This window comes from Coregonus lavaretus, assembly GCF_964263955.1.
Source record: "Coregonus lavaretus genome assembly, contig: HAP1_SCAFFOLD_47, whole genome shotgun sequence".
Classification (NCBI taxonomy): domain Eukaryota; kingdom Metazoa; phylum Chordata; class Actinopteri; order Salmoniformes; family Salmonidae; genus Coregonus; species Coregonus lavaretus.
Window position 1 is genome coordinate 254,837 of NW_028161510.1, and position 23,347 is coordinate 278,183.

Genomic DNA, 23,347 nt, shown 5'->3' on the forward strand with positions numbered 1-23,347 from the left:
GTATGTAAAAAAATGTTGTGTTCCAATATTGCATTGATGCATCCTTGACTAGTCTACCAGCTACTACTAACGTTGACTAGACTACTAGATACTACTAACGTCGACTAGTCTACCAGCTACTACTAACGTTGACTAGACCACCAGCTACTACTAACGTTGACTAGACCACCAGCTACTACTAACGTTGACTAGTCTACCAGCTACTACTAATGTTGACTAGACTACTAGATACTACTAACGTTGACTAGACTACCAGCTACTACTAACGTTGACTAGACTACCAGCTACTACTAACGTTGACTAGACTACTAGATACTACTAACGTTGACTAGACTACTAGATACTACTAACGTTGACTAGACTACTAGATACTACTAACGTTGACTAGACTACCAGCTACTACTAACGTTGACTAGACTACTAGCTACTACTAACGTTGACTAGACTACCAGCTACTACTAACGTTGACTAGACTACCAGCTACTACTAACGTTGACTAGACCACCAGCTACTACTAACGTTGACTAGACTACCAGCTACTACTAACGTTGACTAGACTACCAGCTACTACTAACGTTGACTAGACTACCAGCTACTACTAACGTTGACTAGACCACCAGCTACTACTAACGTTGACTAGTCTACCAGCTACTACTAACGTTGACTAGACCACCAGCTACTACTAACGTTGACTAGACTACCAGCTACTACTAACGTTGACTAGACTACCAGCTACTACTAACGTTGACTAGACTACCAGCTACTACTAACGTTGACTAGACTACCAGCTACTACTAACGTTGACTAGACTACTAGCTACTAATAACGTTGACTAGACTACTATATACTAACATTAGACACCATTTTCACATTTTTGCTGGAGAACCTGCTTACATTTAAAATGGTTGCTTATAGACCCATTATTCATCCATTTAATAATTTTTATTTTAAAATATCCAAATCATATAATGATTTGATAATAATAATAGTTCAATTCAATCAATCCAAATCCATAATCAAAACAAAATACACATTATAAAACCTTATTTTAGACATTTCATATAAACAATATGATTTAATGTGGCATAAAATAAGAGTCAACCATCAGTCAGAACACAGCCTGTCTATTCTGTCATGTGAATTCAGGTCCTCTGTCTGGGAAAATGTCTTTCTACAATTAGGTTCCCTGACTAAAACTCTTTCCAAACTGTGAGCTTATCCTCCCCTGTGTGTTTTCTCATGCCTTTTCAGGCTCCCTAACTGAGTAAAACTCTTTCCACACAGGGAACAATGACAAGGCTTTTCTCCAGAGTGTATTCTCTTATGTTTGTTCAGGTTCCCTAAATTAGAAAAACTCTTTCCACACTGGGAGCAGTGGCAAGTTTTCTCCCCTGTGTGTGTCCTCTCATGCGCCTTCAGGTTATCGGACAACCTAAAATTCTTTCCGCAATGGGAACAGCGGTAAGGCTTCTCTCCGGTGTGTATTCTCTTATGTTTGTTGAGGTTCCCTATATGGGAAAAACTCTTTCCACACTGGGAGCATTGGTAAGGCTTTTCACCTGTGTGTTTCCTCTCATGCTCTTTTAGGTTCCTTAACTTGGTAAAACCCTTTCCACACATGGTGCAATGGTAAGGTATCTCTCCTGCGTGTGTCCTCTCATGCTCCTTCCGATTATATGACAACCTAAAGTTCTTTCCACAATGGGAACAAGGGTAAGGCTTCTCTCCAGAGTGTATTCTCTTATGTTTGTTCAGGTTCCCTAACTGGGTAAAACTCTTTCCACACTGAGGGCAGTGGTAAGGCTTTTCTCCTGAGTGTATTCCATTATGCCTTTTCAGGCTCACTAACTGGGTATAACTTTTTCCACACTGGGAGCATTGGAAGGGCTTTTCTCCTGTGTGTGTTCTCTCATGCTCTTTCAGCTTCCATAACCATTTAAAACTCTTATTACACTGGGAGCAGTGGTGTTGTCTCACTGGTTTAGACATCGCTGGGTCTGGGTCCCCTGAAGGACTCTTCCGTCTGTCAGAGTGAGAGTCTGGTCTCTCTCCTGCTAAAGACAAACAGAGCATTTAGTTAAACTGAGCGACAGTGATTAGAACAGGTGATAGGAGTCCGCTATTGGAAGATGGCTAAAGATACAGTTTTCAACTGTTCTTTATACAGTGTATTTAGAAAGTATTCAGACCCTCCTTCCATTTTTCCACAGTTTGTTACGTTACAGCTTTATTCTAAAATGGATTAAATACAGTTTCCCCCTCAATCTACACACAATACCCCATAATGACAAGCGAAAACAGGTTTTTAGACATTTTTGCAAATGTATTAAAACTAAAAAACATGAATACCTTATTTATATAAGTACTCAGAACCTTTGCTATGAGACTTGAAATTGAGCTCAGGTGCATCCTGTTTCCATTGATCATCCTTGAGATGTTTCTACAACTTGATTGGAGTCCACATGTGGTAAATTCAATTGATTGGACATGATTTGGAAAGGCACACACCTGTCTATGTAAGGTCCCACAGTTGACAGTGCATGTCAGAGCAAAAACAAAGCCATGGAGGTCGAAGGAATTGTCCGTAGAGCTCCGAGACAGGATTGTGTCGAGGAACAGATCTGGGGAAGGGTACCAAAACATTTCTGTAGCATTGAAGGTCCCCAAGAACACAGTGGCCTCCATCATTCTTAAATGGAAGAAGTTTGGAACCACCAAGACTCTTCCTAGAGCTGGCCACATGGCCAAACTGAGCAATCGGGGGGAGAATGGCCTTGGTCAGGGAGGTGACCAAGAACCCGATGGTCACTCGTACAGAGCTCCAGAGTTCCTCTGTGGAGATGGGAGAACCTTCCAGAAGGACAGGTCTGAATTCTTTCTGAATGCACTGTATATAGGGTGTTGACTTTCTGTAGATCTTCTATAGGCTTCTACAGCGCTGAGAGAAAGTTTGTGAACCCTGTTCCTGGAGAGCTACTGTCCTATGATCTAGCACTTCCTGATTCTACTTCCTGATTGTAATAATTAGCTGGTTGATAAGATGAACCAGGTTAATTAAAACCTACAGGCGGTTAGCGCTCCGGGAACAGGGTTGTAATCTAGCACTTCCTGATTGTAATAATTAGCTGGTTGATAAGTTGAACCAGGTTAATTAAAACCTACAGGCGGGTAGCGCTCCAGGAACAGGGTTGGAGACCCCTGCTTTAGCATTTTCTGTATTTCTGCATGTATTTGACCTCAAATGTGATCAGATCTTCATCTAAGTCCTAATAATAGATTTAAAAATATATATATAACACAAAAGCAATTGTACTTTTTAATTTCTGCACTGAGCCAACATTCAATTTCTTTGTGGGGAAAAGTGTGTGAACCTCTAGATTAATGAGCACAATAAAGTAAACATTTTAATTTTATTAAAGCAGTCAAAAGTTTAGTATTTGGTCCCATATTCCTTGCATAAAATGACTACATCAAGCTTGTAACTACAAACTCCTTGGATGCATTTGTAGTTTTGTTTTTCCAACCAGAACTGAATGGTGAATAATGTCTTGTGCCATTTTCTATTCAAGGAGGATTAGAAAATGTTTCTGAACACATCAACATTCATCCTGATAATACCATGATTAAGAAAAACCATGAATGAATAATGACGAGTGAGAAGCTTACAGAGGCTACAACAAAACATGCTAACATGCTAATATGCTCTCCATTGGGTCACCATTACCTACAACAAAACATGCTAACATGCTCTCCATAGGTCACCATTACCTACAACAAAACATGCTAACATGCTCTCCATTGGGTCACCATTACCTACAACAAAACATGCTAACATGCTCTCCATTGGGTCACCATTACCAATGACATGGGAGAGCATATTCGCATGTTTTGTTATAGCCTCTAAGATTCTCACTCATCATGATTTCGTAATCATGGCATTATCAGGATTAATGTAGACGTGTTCAGATTATACATTTTTGGATTGAGCCAGATTCTCTTTAGATTGTGGATTTTGCTCAATGGGAAAGTTTTTCTGGAGCTTTCTGCATGAGTTATGTTTTGGGAGCCACTGGCTGTCTACACTTGGGCTCTCTGTGGATGGATGGCTCGTTGGATGGTGTCTGTGGCTCTCTGTGGATGGATGGCTCATTGGATGGTGTCTGTGGCTCTGTGTGGATGGATGGCTCGTTGGATGGTGTCTGTGGCTCTGTGTGGATGGATGGCTCATTGGATGGTGTCTGTGGCTCTGTGTGGATGGATGGCTCGTTGGATGGTGTCTGTGGCTCTGTGTGGATGGATGGCTCGTTGGATGGTGTCTGTGGCTCTGTGTGGATGGATGGCTCGTTGGATGGTGTCTGTGGCTCTGTGTGGATGGATGGCTCGTTGGATGGTGTCTGTGGCTCTCTGTGTGGATGATGGCTCGTTGGATGGTGTCTGTGGCTCTCTGTGTGGATGATGGCTCGTTGGATGTGTCTGTGGCTCTCTGTGTGGATGATGGCTCGTTGGATGGTGTCTGTGGCTCTGTGTGGATGGATGGCTCGTTGGATGGTGTCTGTGGCTCTCTGTGTGGATGATGGCTCGTTGGATGTGTCTGTGGCTCTCTGTGTGGATGATGGCTCGTTGGATGGTGTCTGTGGCTCTCAGTGTGGATGGATGGCGTCTGTGGCTCTCAGTGTGGATGGATGGCTCGTTGTGTCTGTGGTGCCAGGTGAGTTATTTTATTTATTAATTTTTTCATGATATCCAATTGGTAGTTACAATCTTGTCTCATCGCTGCAACTCCCCAATGGGCTCGGGAGAGGCGAAGGTCGAGACATGCATTCTCAGAAACTTCTGCTTCTTAAGACATTGCTCGCTTAACCTGGAAGCCAGCCGCACCAATGTGACGACCGAAGTCAACTTGCAGGTGCCCGGCCCGCCACAAGGAGTTCCTTGAGCGCGATGAGCCAAGGAAAGCCCCCCACCCCCCACCACCACCAAACCCTCCCCTAACCCGGACGACACTGGGCCCATTGTGCCCTATGGGGCTCCCGGTCACAGCCGGCTGTGACACCGCCTAGGATCCAACCCCAGGCTGTAGTGGCGCCTCAGCTCTGGGATGCAGTGCCTTAGACGCTGCGCCACTCGGGCAGCCAGGGGTGTTTTCTATAGAGCCTGCCTGTGGGCTAAATTGAAATGCAATGCTTTGGTCATGGATCTGATCGCAGATCTGGCGTCATTTTCAAATCAAATCAAATTTTATTCGCCAAATGCACCGAATACAACAGGTGTAGACATTACAGTGAAATGCTGACTTACAAGCCCTTAACCAACAATGTAGTTTTTAATAAAAACTAAAAAAGTGTTAAGTAAAAAATAAAAGCAAATAACTAAAGAGCAGCAGTAAAATAAAATAACAGTAGCGAGGCTATATACAGGGGGGTACCGGTCAGAGTCAATGTGCGGGGGCACCGGTTAGTCAAGGTAATTGAGGTAATATGTACATGTGGGTAGAGTTAAAGTGACTATGCAGGACCTATACACCGCCTGGTATATAGGTCCTGGATGGCAGGAAGCTTGGCCCCAGTGATGTAGTGGGCCGTACGCACTACCCTCTGTAGTGCCTTGCGGTCGGAGGCCGAGCAGTTGCCATACCAGGCGGTGATGCAACCAGTCACGATGCTCTCAATGGTGCAGCTGTAGAACTTTTTGAGGATCTGAGGACCCATGCCAAATCTTTTCAGTCTCCTGAGGGGGAATAGGCTTTGTCGTGCCCTCTTCACGACTGTCTTGGTGTGTTTGGACCATGACCATAGTTTATTGATGATGTGGACACCAAGGAACTTGAAGCTCTCAACCTGTTCCACTACAGCCCCGTCGATGAGAATGGGGGCGTGCTCAGTCCTCTTTTTTCCCCCCTGTAGTCCACAATAATCTCCTTTGTCTTGATCACGTTGAGGGAGAGGTTGTTATCCTGGCACCACACGGCCAGGTCTCTGACGACCTCCCTATAGGCTGTCTCATCGTTATCGGTGATCTATTGTTCTTCAAACAAGGGGAGGAGACTGATGACGTCACGACTTCCCTTGATCATGACTCTTCAGTTCCATTAGAAAAAATGTTTCTGAACACTTCTAAATTCATCCTGATGTACAATGATTAAGAAAAACCATGAATGAAGTCATGATTAACAAAACATGCTAATATCCTCTCCCGTGGCTCACCATTACACATAAGAGTCATTGGACGAAGACCTCTTCACATTAACACGGGTCTCTTGCAGTACGGTTATGGAAGCATAAGGGCCTTATTTTTCAGATCAGCAAGAAATAATCATATTTTTCAAATATGTTTTCATACGAAATGGCTGATGGACATCCACAAATTAATCCACACAATACGAAACGGAACATATGATACTAAATGGAGTGTCTCGGATTCATGTACAGAATAGTACGAACGGCTCTGAGACCAGGTTGTAACACAGCTTCCGGATTTATAGTTCACATGAACCAGTCCCGAGCTAGCCGATGACATCATGTCTTCCCATCAAACCAACTCCTTGAATGCCCTATTCCTTGATGTTTGCAGTTGTGTCTAAAAAAAACACTGTGTTGTTCTTTAGTGTACGTAGTTTTCTGTATTTATATATATCGCTTTTCAACAGGAAAAGTTAAAAAATCACAGACGGACATCTTTAACAATTCCTACAGTACAGAACAACATATCCATGTGTAGAATGCCTTTTCAAAATCACACATTAGTTCAACAACTTCAGAGTTTGTTCCTCTGTTTAAGATGGTACTCACTGTATTTACTGGTGTTAATCAGATCTCCAGTGTTCTGTTCTGCTTCTTCCAATGTGACAGTAATCTCCCCCTCTTCCTCCTCCACTCCAAAAACGTCTTCCTCTTCTTTCACTGTGACAGTAAAATCCTCCTCCTCCTCCTTTTTCACTCTGAACGCTTCTTCCTCTTCTTTCACGGTAACATCCTGCTCCTCTTTCACTCTGAACCCTTCTTCCTCTTCTTTCACATTAACATCCTCCTCCTCTTTCACTGTAACAGCCTCGTCCTTAACTTCTTTTTTGACGGTAACAGCCTCCTCTTCACTTTCGTCTTTCACGATAGTTCCTTTCTCCGTCCAGCAGACCTCTTCTTTAGCAGGAGAGTAGCTTAGTAAACTCATGGTCAGGGATGTTAGCTAAACTACTGCTAACTTAACCAGCCAGCTAGCTGACAACAACGTCAATATGAAATTAAATGGGGTAACTAATTGTTTCCACAGAAGTGCGTTTAAAACATAGTGGCAAATAAACAACGAAATTGTCTAAAGAGCTTGAACGTTTCGACTATGTTGGCTAGCAAGCTACCGAGGAGGCTGCAGTTGTTGAAGAAGCGTTCCGTCCACTAGATTATACGTCACACTAGCAGCGTCGCCTGAAAGACACACACCGCCATCTGCTGACTGGAGTGGGTAACGAAGTTCGGGGAACTTAATATTTAATAGACACAAATTATATGTTAACAATTTCCAAAGAAAAGCATGTGTTGATTGATTAGTCCTGATTTGAATGTAAAACAAACTTTCAGGTTTCAAGGTTATAATTAATAAATGCCCATTATATTCATCCATTTAATAATGTACATTTCACAATATCCAAATCATAAATCCAACCACATTTTTGTTGTTGTTGAAAAATCCAAATCATATATCCAATCAAATGTATTTATCAGTATCCAAATCACACATCAAATCAAATTCAAAAGGTTTCAAGGTTAGAATCAAGAAAGGGAAAATTCCATCCATCTACAGTGCATTAGGAAAGTATTCAGACCCCTTGACTTTCCACATTTTGTTACTTTACAGACTTATTCTAAAATTGATTAAAATTGTTGTTTTTTCTCATCAATCTACACACAATACCCCATAATGACAAAGCAAAACCAGGATTTATACATTTTAGCAAATTTATTTAAAACATAATAACTGAAATATCACATTTACATTAGTATTCAGACCCTTTACCCGCAAAACACCAGTCTCAACGTCAACAGTGAAGAGGAGACTCCAAGATGCTGACTGGAAGAGTTGCAAAGAACACCTGTACAGTCGTGGTCAAAAGTTTTGAGAATGACACAAATATTAATTTTCACAAAGTCTGCCTCAGTTTGTATGATGGCAATTTGCATATACTCCAAAATGTTATGAAGAGTGATCAGATGAATTGCAATTAATTGCAAAGTCCCTATTTGCCATGAAAATGAACTTAATCCCCCAAAAAACATTTCCACTGCATTTCAGCCCTGCCACAAAAGGACCAGCTGACATCATGTCAGTGATTCTCTCGTTAACACAGGTGAGAGTGTTGACGAGGACAAGGCTGGAGATCACTCTGTCATGCTGATTGAGTTAGAATAACAGACTGGAAGCTTTAAAAGGAGGGTGGTGCTTGAAATCATTGTTCTTCCTCTTTTAACCATGGTTACCTGCAAGGAAACACGTGCCGTCATCATTGATTTGCACAAAAAAGTCTTCACAGGCAACGATATTGCTGCTAGTAAGATTGCACCTAACTCAACCATTTATCGGATCATCAAGGACTTCAAGGAGAGAGGTTCAATTGTTGTGATGAAGGCTTCAGGGTGCCCAAGAAAGTCCAGCAAGTGCCAGGACCATCTCCTAAAGTTGATTCATCTGCGGGATCAAGGCACCACCAGCGCAGAGCTTGCTCAGGAATAGCAGCAGGCAGGTGTGAGGCATTCTGCACGCACAGTGAGGCAAATACCTTTCGAGGATGGCCTGGTGTCAAGAAGGGCAGCGAGGAAGCCACTTCTCTCCAGGAAAAACATCAGGGACAGACTGATATCCTGCAAAAGGTACAGGGATTGGACTGCTGAGGACTGCGGTAAAGTCATTTTCTCTGATGAATCCCCTTTCCGATTGTTTGGGGCATCTGTAAAAAAGCTTGTCCGGAGAAGACAAGGTGAGCGCTACCATCAGTCCTGTGTCAGGCTAACAGTAAAGCATCCTGAGACCATTCATGTGTGGGGTTGCTTCTCAGCCAAGGGAGTGGGCTCACTCACAATTCTGCCTAAGAACACAGCCATGAATAAAGAATGGTACCAACACATCCTCCGAGAGCAACTTCTCCCAACCATCCAATAACAGTTTGTTGACGAACAATGCCTTTTCCAGCATGATGGAGCACCTTGCCATAAGGCAAAAGTGATAACTAAGTCACTCGGGGAACAAAACATCAACATTTTGGGTCCATGGCCAGGAAACTCCCCAGACCTTAATCCTTAATCCCATTGAGAATTTGTGGTCAATCCTCAAGAGGCGGGTGGACAAACAAAAACCCACAAATTCTGACAAACTCCAAGCATTGATTATGCAAGCATGGGCTGCCATCAGTCAGGATGTGGCCCAGAAGTTAATTGACAACATGCCAGGGCGGATTGCAGAGTTCTTGAAAAAGAAGGGTCAACACTGCAAATATTGACTCTTTGCATAAACTTAATGTAATTGTCAATAAAAGCCTTTGACACTTATGGAATGCTTGTAATTATACTTCAGTATACCATAGTAACATCTGAGAAAAAGATCTAAAAACACTGAAGCAGCAAACTTTGAAGACCAATACTTGTGTCATTCTCAAAACTTTTGACCACGACTGTACAGTATGTATTCACCCCCTTTGCTATGAAGCCCCTAAATAAGATCTGGTGCAACCAATTACCTTCAGAAGTCACATAATTAGTTATATAAAGTCCACCTGTGTGCAATCTTAGTGTCACATGATCTGTTAAATGATCTCAGTATATATACACCTGTTCTGAAAGGACCCAAAGTCTGCAACACCACTAAGCAAGGGGCACCACCAAGCAAGTGGCACCATGAAGACCAAGGACCTCTCCAAACAGATCAGGGACAAAGTTGTGGAGAAGTACAGATCAGGGTGGAGTTATAAAAAAATATCCAGAACTTTGAACATTCCACGGAGCACCATTAAATCCAGTATTAAAAAATAGAATGAATATGGCACCACAACAAACCTGCCAAGAGATGGCCGCCCACCAAAACTCACGGACCAGGCAAGAAGGGCATTAATCAGAGAGGCAACAAAGAGACCAAAGATAACCCTGAAGGAGCTGCAAAGCTCCACAGCAGAGATTGGTGCCGGCCGCCCAACAACCTGCCCGCTTGACCCTATCCCCTCCTCTCTTCTCCAGACCATCTCCGGTGACCTTCTCCCTTACCTCACCTCGCTGATCAACTCATCCTTGACCGCTGGCTATGTCCCTTCTGTCTTCAAGAGAGCAAGAGTTGCACCCCTTCTCAAAAAACCAACACTCGATCCTTCTGATGTCAACAACTACAGACCAGTATCCCTTCTTTCTTTTCTCTCCAAAACTATTGAGCGTGCCGTCTTTAGCCAACTCTCTTGCTATCGCTCTCAGAATGACCTTCTTGATCCAAACCAGTCAGGTTTCAAGACTGGTCATTCAACTGAGACTGCTCTTCTCTGTGTCACGGAGGCTCTCCGCACTGCTAAAGCTAACTCTCTCTCCTCTGCTCTTGTCCTTCTAGACCTGTCTGCTGCCTTTGATACTGTGAACCATCAGATCCTCCTCTCCACCCTCTCTGAGCTGGGCATCTCCGGCGCGGCTCACTCTTGGATTGCGTCCTACCTGACCGGTCGCTCCTACCAAGTTGCGTGGCGAGAAGCTGTCTCCGCACCACGTGCTCTCACTGCTGTTGTCCCCCAGGGCTCAGTTCTAGGCCCTCTCCTATTCTCGCTATACACCAAGTCACTTGGCTCTGTCATATCCTCACATGGCCTCTCCTATCATTGCTACGCAGACGACACACAACTAATCTTCTCCTTTCCCCCTTCTGATAACCAGGTGGCGAATCGCATCTCTGCATGTCTGGCAGACATATCAGTATGGATGACGGATCACCACCTCATGCTGAACCTTGGCAAGACGGAGCTGCTCTTCCTCCCGGGGAAGGACTGCCCGTTCCATGATCTCGCCATCACGGTTGACAACTCCGTTGTGTCCTCATCCCAGAGTGCGAAGAGCCTTGGCATGACCCTGGACAACACCCTGTCGTTCTCCGCTAACATCAAGGCGGTGACCCGATCCTGTAGGTTCATGCTCTACAACATTCGGAGAGTACGACCCTGCCTTACACAGGAAGCAGCACAGGTCCTAATCCAGGCACTTGTCATCTCCCGTCTGGATTACTGCAACTCGCTGTTGGCTGGGCTCCCTGCCTGTGCCATTAAACTCCTACAACTCATCCAGAATGCCGCAGCCCGTCTGGTGTTCAACCTTCCAAAGTTCTCTCACGTCACCCCGCTCCTCCGCACACTACACTGGCTTCCAGTTGAAGCTCGCATCTGCTAAAAGACCATGGTGCTTGCCTACGGAGCTGTGAGGGGAACGGCACCTCCGTACCTTCAGGCTCTGATCAGTCCCTACACCCAAACGAGGGCATTGCGTTCATCCACCTCTGGCCTGCTGGCTCCCCTACCTCTGCTGAAGCACAGTTCCCGCTCAGCCCAGTCAAAACTGTTCGCTGCTCTGGCACCCCAATGGTGGAACAAGCTCCCTCACGACGCCAGGACAGCGGAGTCACTCACCACCTTCCGGAGACATTTGAAACCCCACCTCTTTAAGGAACACCTGGGATAGGATAAAGTAATCCTTCTAACCCCCCCCCAAAAAAAAAGTGGTTATCCCACTGGCTATAAGGTGAATGCACCAATTTGTAAGTCGCTCTGGATAAGAGCGTCTGCTAAATGACGTAAATGTAAATTGGAGAATCTGTCCAGAGGACCACTTTAAGCCGTACACTACAAAGAGCTAAGCCATTGCTTAAAGACAAAAATAAGCAAACACGTTTGGTGTTCACCAAAAGCCATGTGGGAGACTCCCCAAACATATGGAAGAAGGTACTCTGGTCAGATGAGACTAAAATTGAGCTTTTTGGCCATCAAGGAAAATGTCTGGTGCAAACCCAACACCTCTCATCACTCCGAGAACACCATCCCCACAGTGAAGCATGGTGGTGGCAGCATCATGCTGTGGGGATGTTTTTCCATCAGCAAGGACTGGGAAACTGGTCAGAATTGAAGTAATGATGGCTGGCGCTAAATACAGGGAAATTCTTGAGGGAAACCTGTTTCAGTCTTCCAGAGATTTGAGACTGGGATGGAGGTTCACCTTTCAGCAGGACAATGACCCTAAGCATACTGCTAAAGCAACACTCGAGTGGTTTAAGGTGAAACATTTAAATGTCTTGGCATGGCCTAGTCAAAGCCCAGACCTCAATCCAATTGAGAATCTGTGGGATAACTTAAAACTTAAAGATTAATGTACACCAGCGGAACCCATCCAACTTGAAGGAGCTGGAGCAGTTTTGCCTTGAAGAATGGGCAAAAATCCCAGTGGCTAGATGTGCCAAACTTATAGAGACATACCCCAAGAGACTTGCAGCTGTAATTGCTGCAAAAGGTGGCTCTGCAAAGTATTGACTTTGGGGGGGTGAATAGTTATGCACCCTCAAGTTCTGTTTTTTTGTCTTATTTCTTGTTTGTTTCACAAGAAAATATATTTTGCATCTTCAAAGTGGTAGGCATGTTGTGTAAATCAAATGATACAAACCCCCCAAAAATCCATTTTAATTCCAGGTTGTAAGGCAACAAAATAGGAAAAATGCCAAGGGGGGTGAATACTTTCGCAAGCCACTGTATTTTCAGGTCTCTCCAGATATGTTTGATCGGGTTCAAGTCCGGGCTCTTGCTGGGCCACTCAAGGACATTCAGAGGCTTGTCCTGGTTTTCATCAAGGATATCTCAGTAATTTGCTCCGTTCATCTTTCCCTCGATCCTGACTAGTCTCCCTGCCACTGAAAAACATCCCCACAGAATGATGCTGACACCACCATGCTTCACCGTAGGGATGGTGGGAGGTTTCTTCCAGACTTGACGCTTGGCATTCAGACGGCATTCAATCTTGTTTTCTTGGTGACCTCCCCGACCAAGGCCCTTCTCCCCCGATTGCTCAGTTTGGCCGGGCGGTTTGGACCAGGTTTTCATCAAGGATCTCTCTGTACTTTGCTCTGTTCATCTTTCCCTCGATCCTGACTAGTCTCCCAGTCCCTGCCACTGAAAAACATCCCCACAGCATGATGCTGACACCACCATGTCAGAGTGACCATCGGGTTCTTGGTCACCTCCCTGACCAAGGCCCTTCTCCCCCGATTGGTCACCTCCCTGACCAAGGCCCTTCTCCCCTGATTGGTCACCTCCCTGACCAAGGCCCTTCTCCCCTGATTGGTCACCTCCCTGACCAAGGCCCTTCTCCCCTGATTGCTCAGTTTGCTCTAGGAAGAGTCTTGGTGGTTCCAAACGTATTCCATTTAAGAATGATGGAGGCCACTGTGTTCTTGGGGATGTTCAAATCATGCAGAAATGTTTTGGTACCCTTCCCCAGATCTGTGCCTCGACACAATCCTGTCTCGGAGCTCAACGGACAATTCCTTCGATCTCATGGATTGGTTTTTGCTCTGACATACACTGTCAACTATGGGACCTTATATAAACAGGTGTGTGCCTTTCCAAATCATGTCCAATCAATTTAATTTACCACAGGTGGGCTCCAATCAAGTTGTAGAAACATCTCAAGGATGATCAATGGAAACAGGATGCATCTGAGCTCAATTTCAAGTCAGAAATACTTATGTAAATGTCTGAATACTTATGTAAATAAGGTATTTCTGTTTTTTGTCATTATGGGGTATTGTGTGTAGATTGATGAGGATTTAATTTTGTTCCAATATCAAAACGACATTGAAGGGCAATATCCATAATAAACAACATTTAAGGGTTATTCTTGTATCCAATCACTAAGTTCACAATAATAAAATATACTTTATATGAATTTAGATATGACCATGTCTTGAGATGACAAACAAAAAATGTTGGCCTATTTTTGAGCAAGCTTTTCATATATACAACATCAATTCTCAATCAAAAATGATATAGAAAGGTATAACCATAAACAATATGATTTAATGTGGCATAAACAAAAACACTAATTCTCAGTCAAAAACATAAGTCAGAACACAGCCTCCCTATCCTCTCATGTGATTTCAGGTCCTCTGACTGGGAAAATGTCTTTCCACAATGAGAGCAGTGGTAGATTGTCCTGTGTGTGCCTGGGAGCAGTGGTAGGGCTTTTCTCCTGTGTCCTCTCGTGTAATTTTAAAATGGTCTAAACTGGTTAAAACTCTTTCCACATTAGGAGCAATGGTAAGGCTTCTCACCAGAACAATGTTCCCTAAAAAAAATGTAGGCACTGAGCAAATTTTAGGTCTGCTGAGTGCAAACTTTAACGTTGCAGCGCGCGTTTACTGTGAACACTGAGGCTGTATCCGCTTTAAGTTCCAGTTTTAACAGTGGCCAAGTAGGCTACTGTGGCTATTTGATCATAATGTAGGCCTACCAGAGTGGCCCACCATCAAAAACCATGGAGAAAATGCATCCCATAACATTTTAACATGGAAATAGCTGTTCTATCATTCAGCCTACAGTAGCAGCCAATGTGTGGTGTTCAATGTAGGCCTACATTCCATGGGACTTTTGAAAACATGCAGGGCTTGACATGAACCCTTTTAGCCTTCAGACAAGTAGGTGACTGAAAATGTTGTTGGAATGTATGACACAAGAAACCACTTTATAAAATAAAACTCATTATTATTTCCATACCCATATATTACAGTCAAAAAAAAAAAAAAAAAAAGCCTCCCTTTAAGATATAAAAAAGCTATTTTATCTTACTTGCATTTCAAAGATGGCTAGAAATGTACACGTAGGAAGCCATCACTCGCCATGGCTGATCCAGAAATGAGCTAGCACTGGGCTAATAACTCAATAACTAGCAAAGAATATGAACAAATGTGCGGCTACATGCTTTGATCTCAAAATAAGTACATCTACTCACGGCCGCTCCTGTCTTTTCAGTGCAACTGAATCCTCCGATGCTCTCTGCCTAAAACAAAATCACAGACTAAGTCTTGCATAGTTTGATTGTTCTGGTATGTTGCATTGAAAGGGGCTAATATTAGGTTGATTTAATCACAATCCCCACAGTAGAGGGAAACGTTGGGCTAACGGGGAAAAGTAAAAAGTTGAGTGAAGTTCAATCTCGCGCGTCTCTACGTGGGCTGGTATTTCTTGGGAAAGCTGCACAGCTCAGAGAGAACAGAGTGTAATTTCTTTATGAATTTTGATGTTTGCTTGGAGTTATTGTCTTGCTGGAAGATCCACTTGAGGCCAAGTTTCAGCCTCCTGGCAGAGGCAACCAGGTGTGTTGGCTAAAATGTTCTGGTACTTGGTAGAGTTGATGATGCCATTGACCTTAACAAGGGCCCCAGGACCAGTGGAAGCAGAATAGCCCCATAACATCAAAGATCTACCACCATATTTGACAGTAGGTTTGGGGTTCTTTTCTGCTCCTGCATCCTTATTTTGATGCCAAAACGCACTAACGTCATCCAACAAATTGTAAACGAATGGAGTTTGCTAAACGGCATTGGCACTTGGATTAGAATCGGTGGCGTGGTCTGATGACATGAAAATAGAGCTCTTTGGCCACGCCCATGAGAGGTTAAGCTTAGAATAAAGAAAATACACATTCTACTCATCCATTTATAATTAACATTTGAAAATATCCAAATCATATTAAAATGAACACCTAAGGGTTCAAAATTGTGTTCCATCAATATATGATTTCATTTAAACAATATGATTTCATGTGGCATAAATAAAACACACATTTCACAACACAGCCTCTATTCTGTCATGTGATTTCAGGTCCTCTGACTGGGAAAATGTCTTTCCACAACTGGAGCAGTCTTAAGGCTTCTCTGCTGTATGTGTTTTTTATGCTCTTTCAGGTTCCCTAACTAACCTATACTGTTTCCACACTGGGAGCAGTGGACGGTCTTATCCTCACCTGAGTGTGTGTATTCTCTCATGTTTTTTCAGGTTCCCTAACCGGGTAAATGTCTTTTGACACTGAGAACAGTGGTAGGTATTTTTTGTGTGTGTGTCCTCTTCTGATATTTCAGGCCTCCTAATTGGGTAAAATCCTTTCCGCACAAGGAGCAATGTTAAGATTTCTCCCGTGTGTGTGTCCTCTCATGCTCCTTCAGGTCCCATGACCACCTAAAGTTCTTTCCACAATGTGAACAGAGGTAAGGCTTCTCTCCAGAGTGTATTCTCTTATGTTTCTTCAGGTTCCATAACTGGGTAAAACTCTTTCCACACTGAGAGCAGTGGTAGGTCTTCTCCACTCCTGTGTGTATTCCTTCATGATTTTTCAGGTTCACTAAATGGGTGAAACTCATTCCACACTGGGAACATTGGAAAGGCTTTTCTCCTGTATGTGTCCTTTCATGCTCTTTAAGGCTCCCTATCCGGCCAAAACTCTTTCCACAGTGGGAGCAATGGTGAGGCTTCTCTCCTGTGTGTATTGTTTGATGTTCATTCAGGTTCCCCAACCGTGTAAAACTCTTTCCACACTGGGAGCATTGGAAAGGCTTCTCTCCTGTGTGTATTCTTTCATGCGCTTTCAGGCGCCCTAACGCTATAAAACCCTTTCCACACTGGGAGCATTGGAAAGGCTTCTCTCCTGTGTGTGTTCTCTCATGCTCTTTCAGATGTGATGACTGGTTAAAACTCTTTCCACACTGGGAGCATTGGAAAGGCTTCTCTCCTTTGTGTATTCTCTCATGCGCTTTCAGGTGCCCTAACGCTATAAAACCCTTTCCACACTGGGAGCATTGGAAAGGCTTCTCTCCTGTGTGTATCCTCTCATGCTCTTTCAGGTGCCTTAACCGTGTAAAACTATTTCCACAGTGGGAACAGGGGTAAGGCTTCTCTCCAGAGTGTATTTTCTCATGGTTTTGCAGATACCCTAACTGAGAGCAGTGGTAGGGTTTTTCTCCGGTGTGCGCTATTCCTTCATGCCTTTTCAGATTTCCTAACCGGGTAAATCTCTTTTCACACTGGGAGCATTGGAAGAGCTTTTCTCCTGTGTGTGTTTTCTCATGCTCTTTGAGCTTACATAACCACTTAAAACTCGTTCCACACTGGGAGCAGTTGTGTTGTGTCGCTGGTTTGGGAATCTCTGGGTCTGGATTCCCTGAAGGACTCTTCCCGCTGTCAGAGTGAGAGTCTGATTTCTCTCCTGCCAAAGATAAACATATTATTTTATTAAACAGAGAGACATGAATGTAACCTATACATGATTAAACTGTTTTCCTATGAGGTTTAATCCAGACTAGATCCCTCATTATAAAATGGTCAATTTGGATTCTGGATTCTGATTTGTTGATAGCCGTTAGAAAATCCCAGGTAAAGCCTGTTAAAAGTTCAATTTGAATTATCCCTGTACATCCACTGTCCCCCAGCCAAGCCAGGCAATTCATAAACTAATCTCCACTGGAACCAATCATCTAGTCATTATTACCCCATGTTTCTAGTCTAACATTTGGTTTGTAACAGAGAGGATTTATATAAACCTCTTCCTCTCCAACTGTTAGAGCCATTTTGGATGTAAAATACAAATATTTATACAACTTATTTTGGTGATTTATTATTGTATATGGAAAACAAGTATTTATTTATATGGAATCTCTCTTTAATTGCTCTAAGTGCTCTAGAGGCAAATGGTTGGTTTTCTACTAAAATGGAACATAAGGGGTTAACTCACTACTGCACTTTTTTTTTTTTTTTGTTAAATATTATTTTTATTTATTTATATTCCATCCTATTTTTGGGGAAGATTTAGGCTTTCTGATAATGTATCAATAATAATCAAATAAAACAATGTAAACCCACTTGAGGCAACGCTGTGCCATGAGGGTACTAAAATGGAAAATAAGATATTTTCTGAACATTAATTAAGTGAAATAGTAGAAACAAGCACTGTCCTCACTATCAGAGGGTATGACTGTCCTCACTATCAGAGGGTATGACTGTCCTCACTATCAGAGGGTATGACTGTCCTCACTATCAGAGGGTATGACTGTCCTCACTATCAGAGGGTATGACTGTCCTCACTATCAGAGGGTATGACTGTCCTCACTATCAGAGGGTATGACTGTCCTCACTATCAGAGGGCATGACTGTCCTCACTATCAGAGGGCATGACTGTCCTCACTATCAGAGGGTATGACTGTCCTCACTATCAGAGGGTATGACTGTCCTCACTATCAGAGGGAATGACTGTCCTCACTATCAGAGGGTATGACTGCCCTTTAGGCTCCTTTCACCAGTAGAACGTCCATGTGTCCAGTCCATTGCCTGTGAATGTCAGTGGATAATGTAGGCCATCATTTTACATGTCTTTCATTAAGCATGATATTGGCCCTGAAAAGTAGCCTACGGTGTCTTCAGAAAGTATTCATACCACTTGACTTATTCCACATGTTGTGTTACAGCCTGAATTCAAAATGGATGAAATAGATGTTTTTTCTTTCACCCATCTACACACAATACCCCACAATGACAAAGTGAAAATATGTTTTAGACATTTTTTGTATATTTATTGAAAATGATATCTCTGAGTGAATACATGTTAGAATCACATTTGGCAGCGATTACAGCAGTGAGTCTTTCTGGGTAAATCTCTAAGAGCTTTGCACACCTTAATTGTACAATATTTGCACATTATTCTTTTTTAATTTTCTTCAAGTTCTACCAAGTTGGTTGTATGGCAAGCCGATTTAAGTAAAAACTGTAACTAAGGCACTCGTATTGATATGCAACAGTGTAGACTTGGCCTTGTGTTTTAGGTTATTGTCCTGCTGAAAGGTGAATGTCACCCAGTGTCTGTTGGAAAGCAGACTGAAACAGGTTTTCCTCTAGGATTTTGCCTGTGCAAAATTCTGTTTCTTTTTATCCTGAAAAACTCCCTAGTCCTTGCCGATGACAAGCATACCCATAACATGATGCACCCACCAACATGGTTGAAAATATGATGAGTGGTACTCAGTGACGTTGGATTTGCCCCAAACAAAAAGTGACTTACTTTGCCCTATGTTTTGCAGTTTTACTTTAGTGCCTTGTTGTAAACAGGATGCATGTTTTGGAATATTTTTTATTCTGTACAGGCTTCCTTCTTTTCACTCTGTCATTTAGGTTAGTATTGTGGAGTAACTGCAATGTTGTTGATCCATCCTCAGTTTTCTCCTATCACAACCAATAAACTGTAACTCTTTTAAAGTCACCATTGGCCTCATGGTGGAATCCCTGAGCAGTTTCCTTCCTCTCCGGCAACTGAGTTAGGAAGTACGCCTGTATCTTTGTAGTGACTGGGTGTATTGATACACCATCCAAAGTGTAATTAATAACTTCAAATGTTTTTTTAAACCCATCTACCTATAAGTGCCCTTGTTTGGGAGGCATTGGAAAAACCTCCCTGGTGTTTGTGGTTGAATCTGTGTTTGAAATTCACTGCTCTACTGAGGGACCTTACAGATAATTGTATGTGTGGGGTACAGAGATGAGGTAGTCATTCAAAAATCATGTTAAACTCTATTATTGAATCGGCCATAATGCACCATGCGGCACATCGACGTAGCATGGCCAATGTTTCCCCATCTCCTCTAAAGTAGAGCCAAAAGTATATCTGCCATTGCGGATGTCAAACTCCACTCATGAGATTGTAGACCCCCTAAATTGATAGTGCAGTTTGTTTAGGCGATTTTACAGCTAACTAGCTACTTCACATGCTAATATTGTCTTTGGTATTACTGTGTGTAGCTACGTTTGCTAGCTAGCTAGCCAGCCAGCCCATAGAGAGAGCATTGCATTGTGGATTTTTGTGGATTTGAGCTGCAACAGATTTCCACAACGATTTTCCTTGTTGCTAACAACCTTATTATATAACGGCAAAATGAAACATTTGTTCACCAAAAAAATTATTCTCACATATTAGTGTTATTTATAAATTAAAGGAATGAGTGGTTTTGGTGGATTTTTCATTTTTCACCCATTTTATAGCGTAGCTTTCTTAAAGCCCTATCTAAAGCAACGATTGACTTCAGATAGGGTGTCATAGACTACATGTCAATCCGGGACACTGAACTTAGTTGGACACTCCATTTAGTATGATAATGTTATGTTTGGTATGGTTACAGACGACTGAAGGTTGCTTAAGGCAGAAATGAAGGTAGGGTGGTTGATCAGTGTGGGGGTGGGCGTATAACGCGAATGTCTAGCGACCCAAAGGTTGTGAGTTTGAATCTCAAAACGGACAACTTTAGCTAATTAGCAACTTTTGAACTACTTTTCAACTACTTGGCATGTTAGCTAACGCTTCCCCTTTAACCTAACTCCTAAACTTAACCCTAACCCCTAGCCTAGCTAATGTTAGACACCTAGCTAGAATTCATAACATATCATACGTTTTGTACATTCGTAATATATTGTACTTTTACATACCATACGAATTGGCTGATGGACATCCACAAATTAATCCACACCCTACGAAACGGAACATATGATACTAAATGGAGCGTCTCGGATTCATATACAGAATAGTACGAACGGCTCTGAGACCAGGTTGTAACACAGCTTCCGGATTTATAGTTCACATGAACCAGTCCCGAGCTAGCCGATGACATCATGTCTTCCCATCAAACCAACTCCTTGAATGCCCTGTTCCTTGATGTTTGCAGTTGTGTCTAAAAAAACACTGTGTAGTTCTTTAGTGTACGTAGTTTACTGTATTTATATATATCGCTTTTCAACAGGAAAAGTACAAAAATCACAGACGGACATTTTTAACAATTCCTACAGGACAGAACAACATATCCATGTGTAGAATGCCTTTTCAAAATCACACATTAGTTCAACAACTTCAGAGTTTGTTCCTCTGTTTAAGATGGTACTCACTGTATTTACTGGTGTTAATCAGATCTCCAGTCTTCTGTTCTTCTTCTTCCAATGTGACAGTAATCTCCCCCTCTTCCTCCTCCACTCCAAAAATGTCTTCCTCTTCTTTCACTGTAACATCCTCCTCCTTTTTCACTCTGAACGCTTCTTCTTCTTTCACGGTAACATCCTCCTCATCTTTCACTCTGAACGAGTCTTCCTCATCTTTCACTGTAACATCCTCCTCCTCTTTCACTGTAACATCCTCCTCCTCTTTCACTCGGAACGCTTCTTCCTCTTCTTTCACATTAACATCCTCCTCCTCTTTCACTGTAACAGCCTCGTCCTTAACTTCTTTTTTGACGGTAACAGCCACCTCTTCACTTTCGTCTTTCACGATAGTTCCTTTCTCCGTCCAGCAGACCTCTTCTTTAGCAGGAGAGTAGCTTAGTAAACTCATGGTCAGGGATGTTAGCTAAACTACTGCTAACTTAACCAGCCAGCTAGCTGACAACAACGTCAATATGAAATTAAATGGGGTAACTGGTTGTTTCCACAGAAGTGCGTTTAAAACATAGTGGCAAATAAACAACGAAATTGTCTAAAGAGCTTGAACGTTTCGACTATGTTGGCTAGCAAGCTACCGAGCAGGCTGCAGTTGTTGAAGAAGTGTTCCGTCCACTAGATAACACGTCACACTAGCAGCGTCGCCTGAAAGACACACATCGCCATCTGCTGACTGGAGTGGGTAACGAAGTTCGGGGAACTTATAATTTGTGTCTTTTAAATAATATTATATTAACATTTTCACAAAGAAAAGCATGTGTTGATTGATTAGTTCAGATTTTTAATGAGTGAGAATTTAAAACAAACATATGTTGCTAAGATAAAGATGAAAATAGATCACCTTGGCAACGCACACCAGTGGTGGGTTTATAGTCGGAATGAGAATGCATGAGCACAAAATAACCCCTTACCTACTGTAAAATACGGTGCTGGATATTTGATGTTATGGGGCTGTTTTGATTCCACTGGTCCTGGGACACTTGTTAAGGTCAACGGCATCATGAACTTTACCCGGTACCAAAACCTGTTTGCTTTTGCCAGGAGGCGGAAACTTGGCCGCAAGTGGATCTTCCAGCAAGACAATAACCTCAAACACGCCTCAAAATCCACAAATAAATGGTTAATGGGCACAAAATCAACATTTTTGCAATGGCCTCCTCAGTCTCTGGACTTGAAACCCATTGAAAACCAGTGGTTTGAATTGAAGAGGGGCAGTCCATGATCGCAGATGAAGGATATCAAGGCTCTGGAAAGATTCTGATACGGAGGAATGGTCTAAGATCCCTCCCAATGTGTTCTCCAATATCACAAAACATTTGAGTGTCTCTCTGGAGTACAATTACTTGTTACACAAAATCTCATTCTCTTGTTTTAGTATCAAAGTATACATTCTTTTCCATTTTATTTTGCGTACAATAATATTGTTTGAATTATTTATTTTATACAGTCATTTTTGCTAATCTTTATCAAGGGTGTCAATCATTTCAGACCCCACTATAGCTCTATTCTGCTCTGGATGTTGTTGTTGTTATTCTGTCTCTCACTGTTCAAATAAACCTACCATTAAAATTGATCATTTCTTTGTCAGTGGGCAAACGTACAAAATCAGCAGGGGATCAAATACTTTTTTCCCTCACTGTATATAATGAACAGACTTGCCATTTTTTGCAAATCTTTATCAAGGGTGTCAATAATTTCAGACCCCACTGTAGCTCCACACTGCTCCTACACGGTGTACCAATACCTAATGTAGATGGATAGGACCTTCAGAAACAATTCATTCCCCGAGACTAGGTCCATACTGCTCCTACACGGTGTACCAATACCTAATGTAGATGGACCTTCAGAAACAATTCTTACCCCTAAACTAGGTCCATACTGCTCCTACACGGTGTACCAATACCTAATGTAGATGGACCTTCAGAAACAATTCATACCCCTAGACTAGGTCCACACTGCTCCTACACGGTGTACCAATACCTAATGTAGATGGACCTTCAGAAACAATTCATATCCCTAGACTAGGTCCATACTGCTCCTACACGGTGTACCAATACCTAATGTAGATGGTCCTTCAGAAACAATTCATACCCCTAGACAAGGTCCACACTGCTCCTACACGGTGTACCAATACCTAATGTAGATGGACCTTCAGAAACAATTCATACCCCTAGACTAGGTCCACACTGCTCCTACACGGTGTACCAATACCTAATGTAGATGGATAGGACCTTCAGAAACAATTCATACCCCTAGACTAGGTCCACACTGCTCCTACACGGTGTACCAATACCTAATGTAGATGGACCTTCAGAAACAATTCATACCCCTAGACTAGGTCCA

The 23,347-nt window shown here is 42.6% G+C and overlaps 1 protein-coding gene across 1 annotated transcript; it reads right to left on the reverse strand.

Moving 5' to 3' along the window:
- Window positions 1-1,321: 1,321 nt before the first annotated feature.
- LOC311120495 (uncharacterized protein) lies at window positions 1,322-21,566 on the reverse strand (the record flags this gene model as incomplete). Its single annotated transcript, XM_084195081.1, has 5 exons — window positions 21,171-21,566; window positions 6,798-7,047; window positions 1,766-2,051; window positions 1,433-1,591; window positions 1,322-1,340 (listed from the first exon to the last, which is right to left on the reverse strand). The coding sequence occupies exons 1-5, from the start codon at window positions 21,396-21,398 to the stop codon at window positions 1,322-1,324; spliced, it is 942 nt and encodes a 313-aa protein (XP_084051207.1). The 5' UTR covers window positions 21,399-21,566.
- Window positions 21,567-23,347: the final 1,781 nt, after the last annotated feature.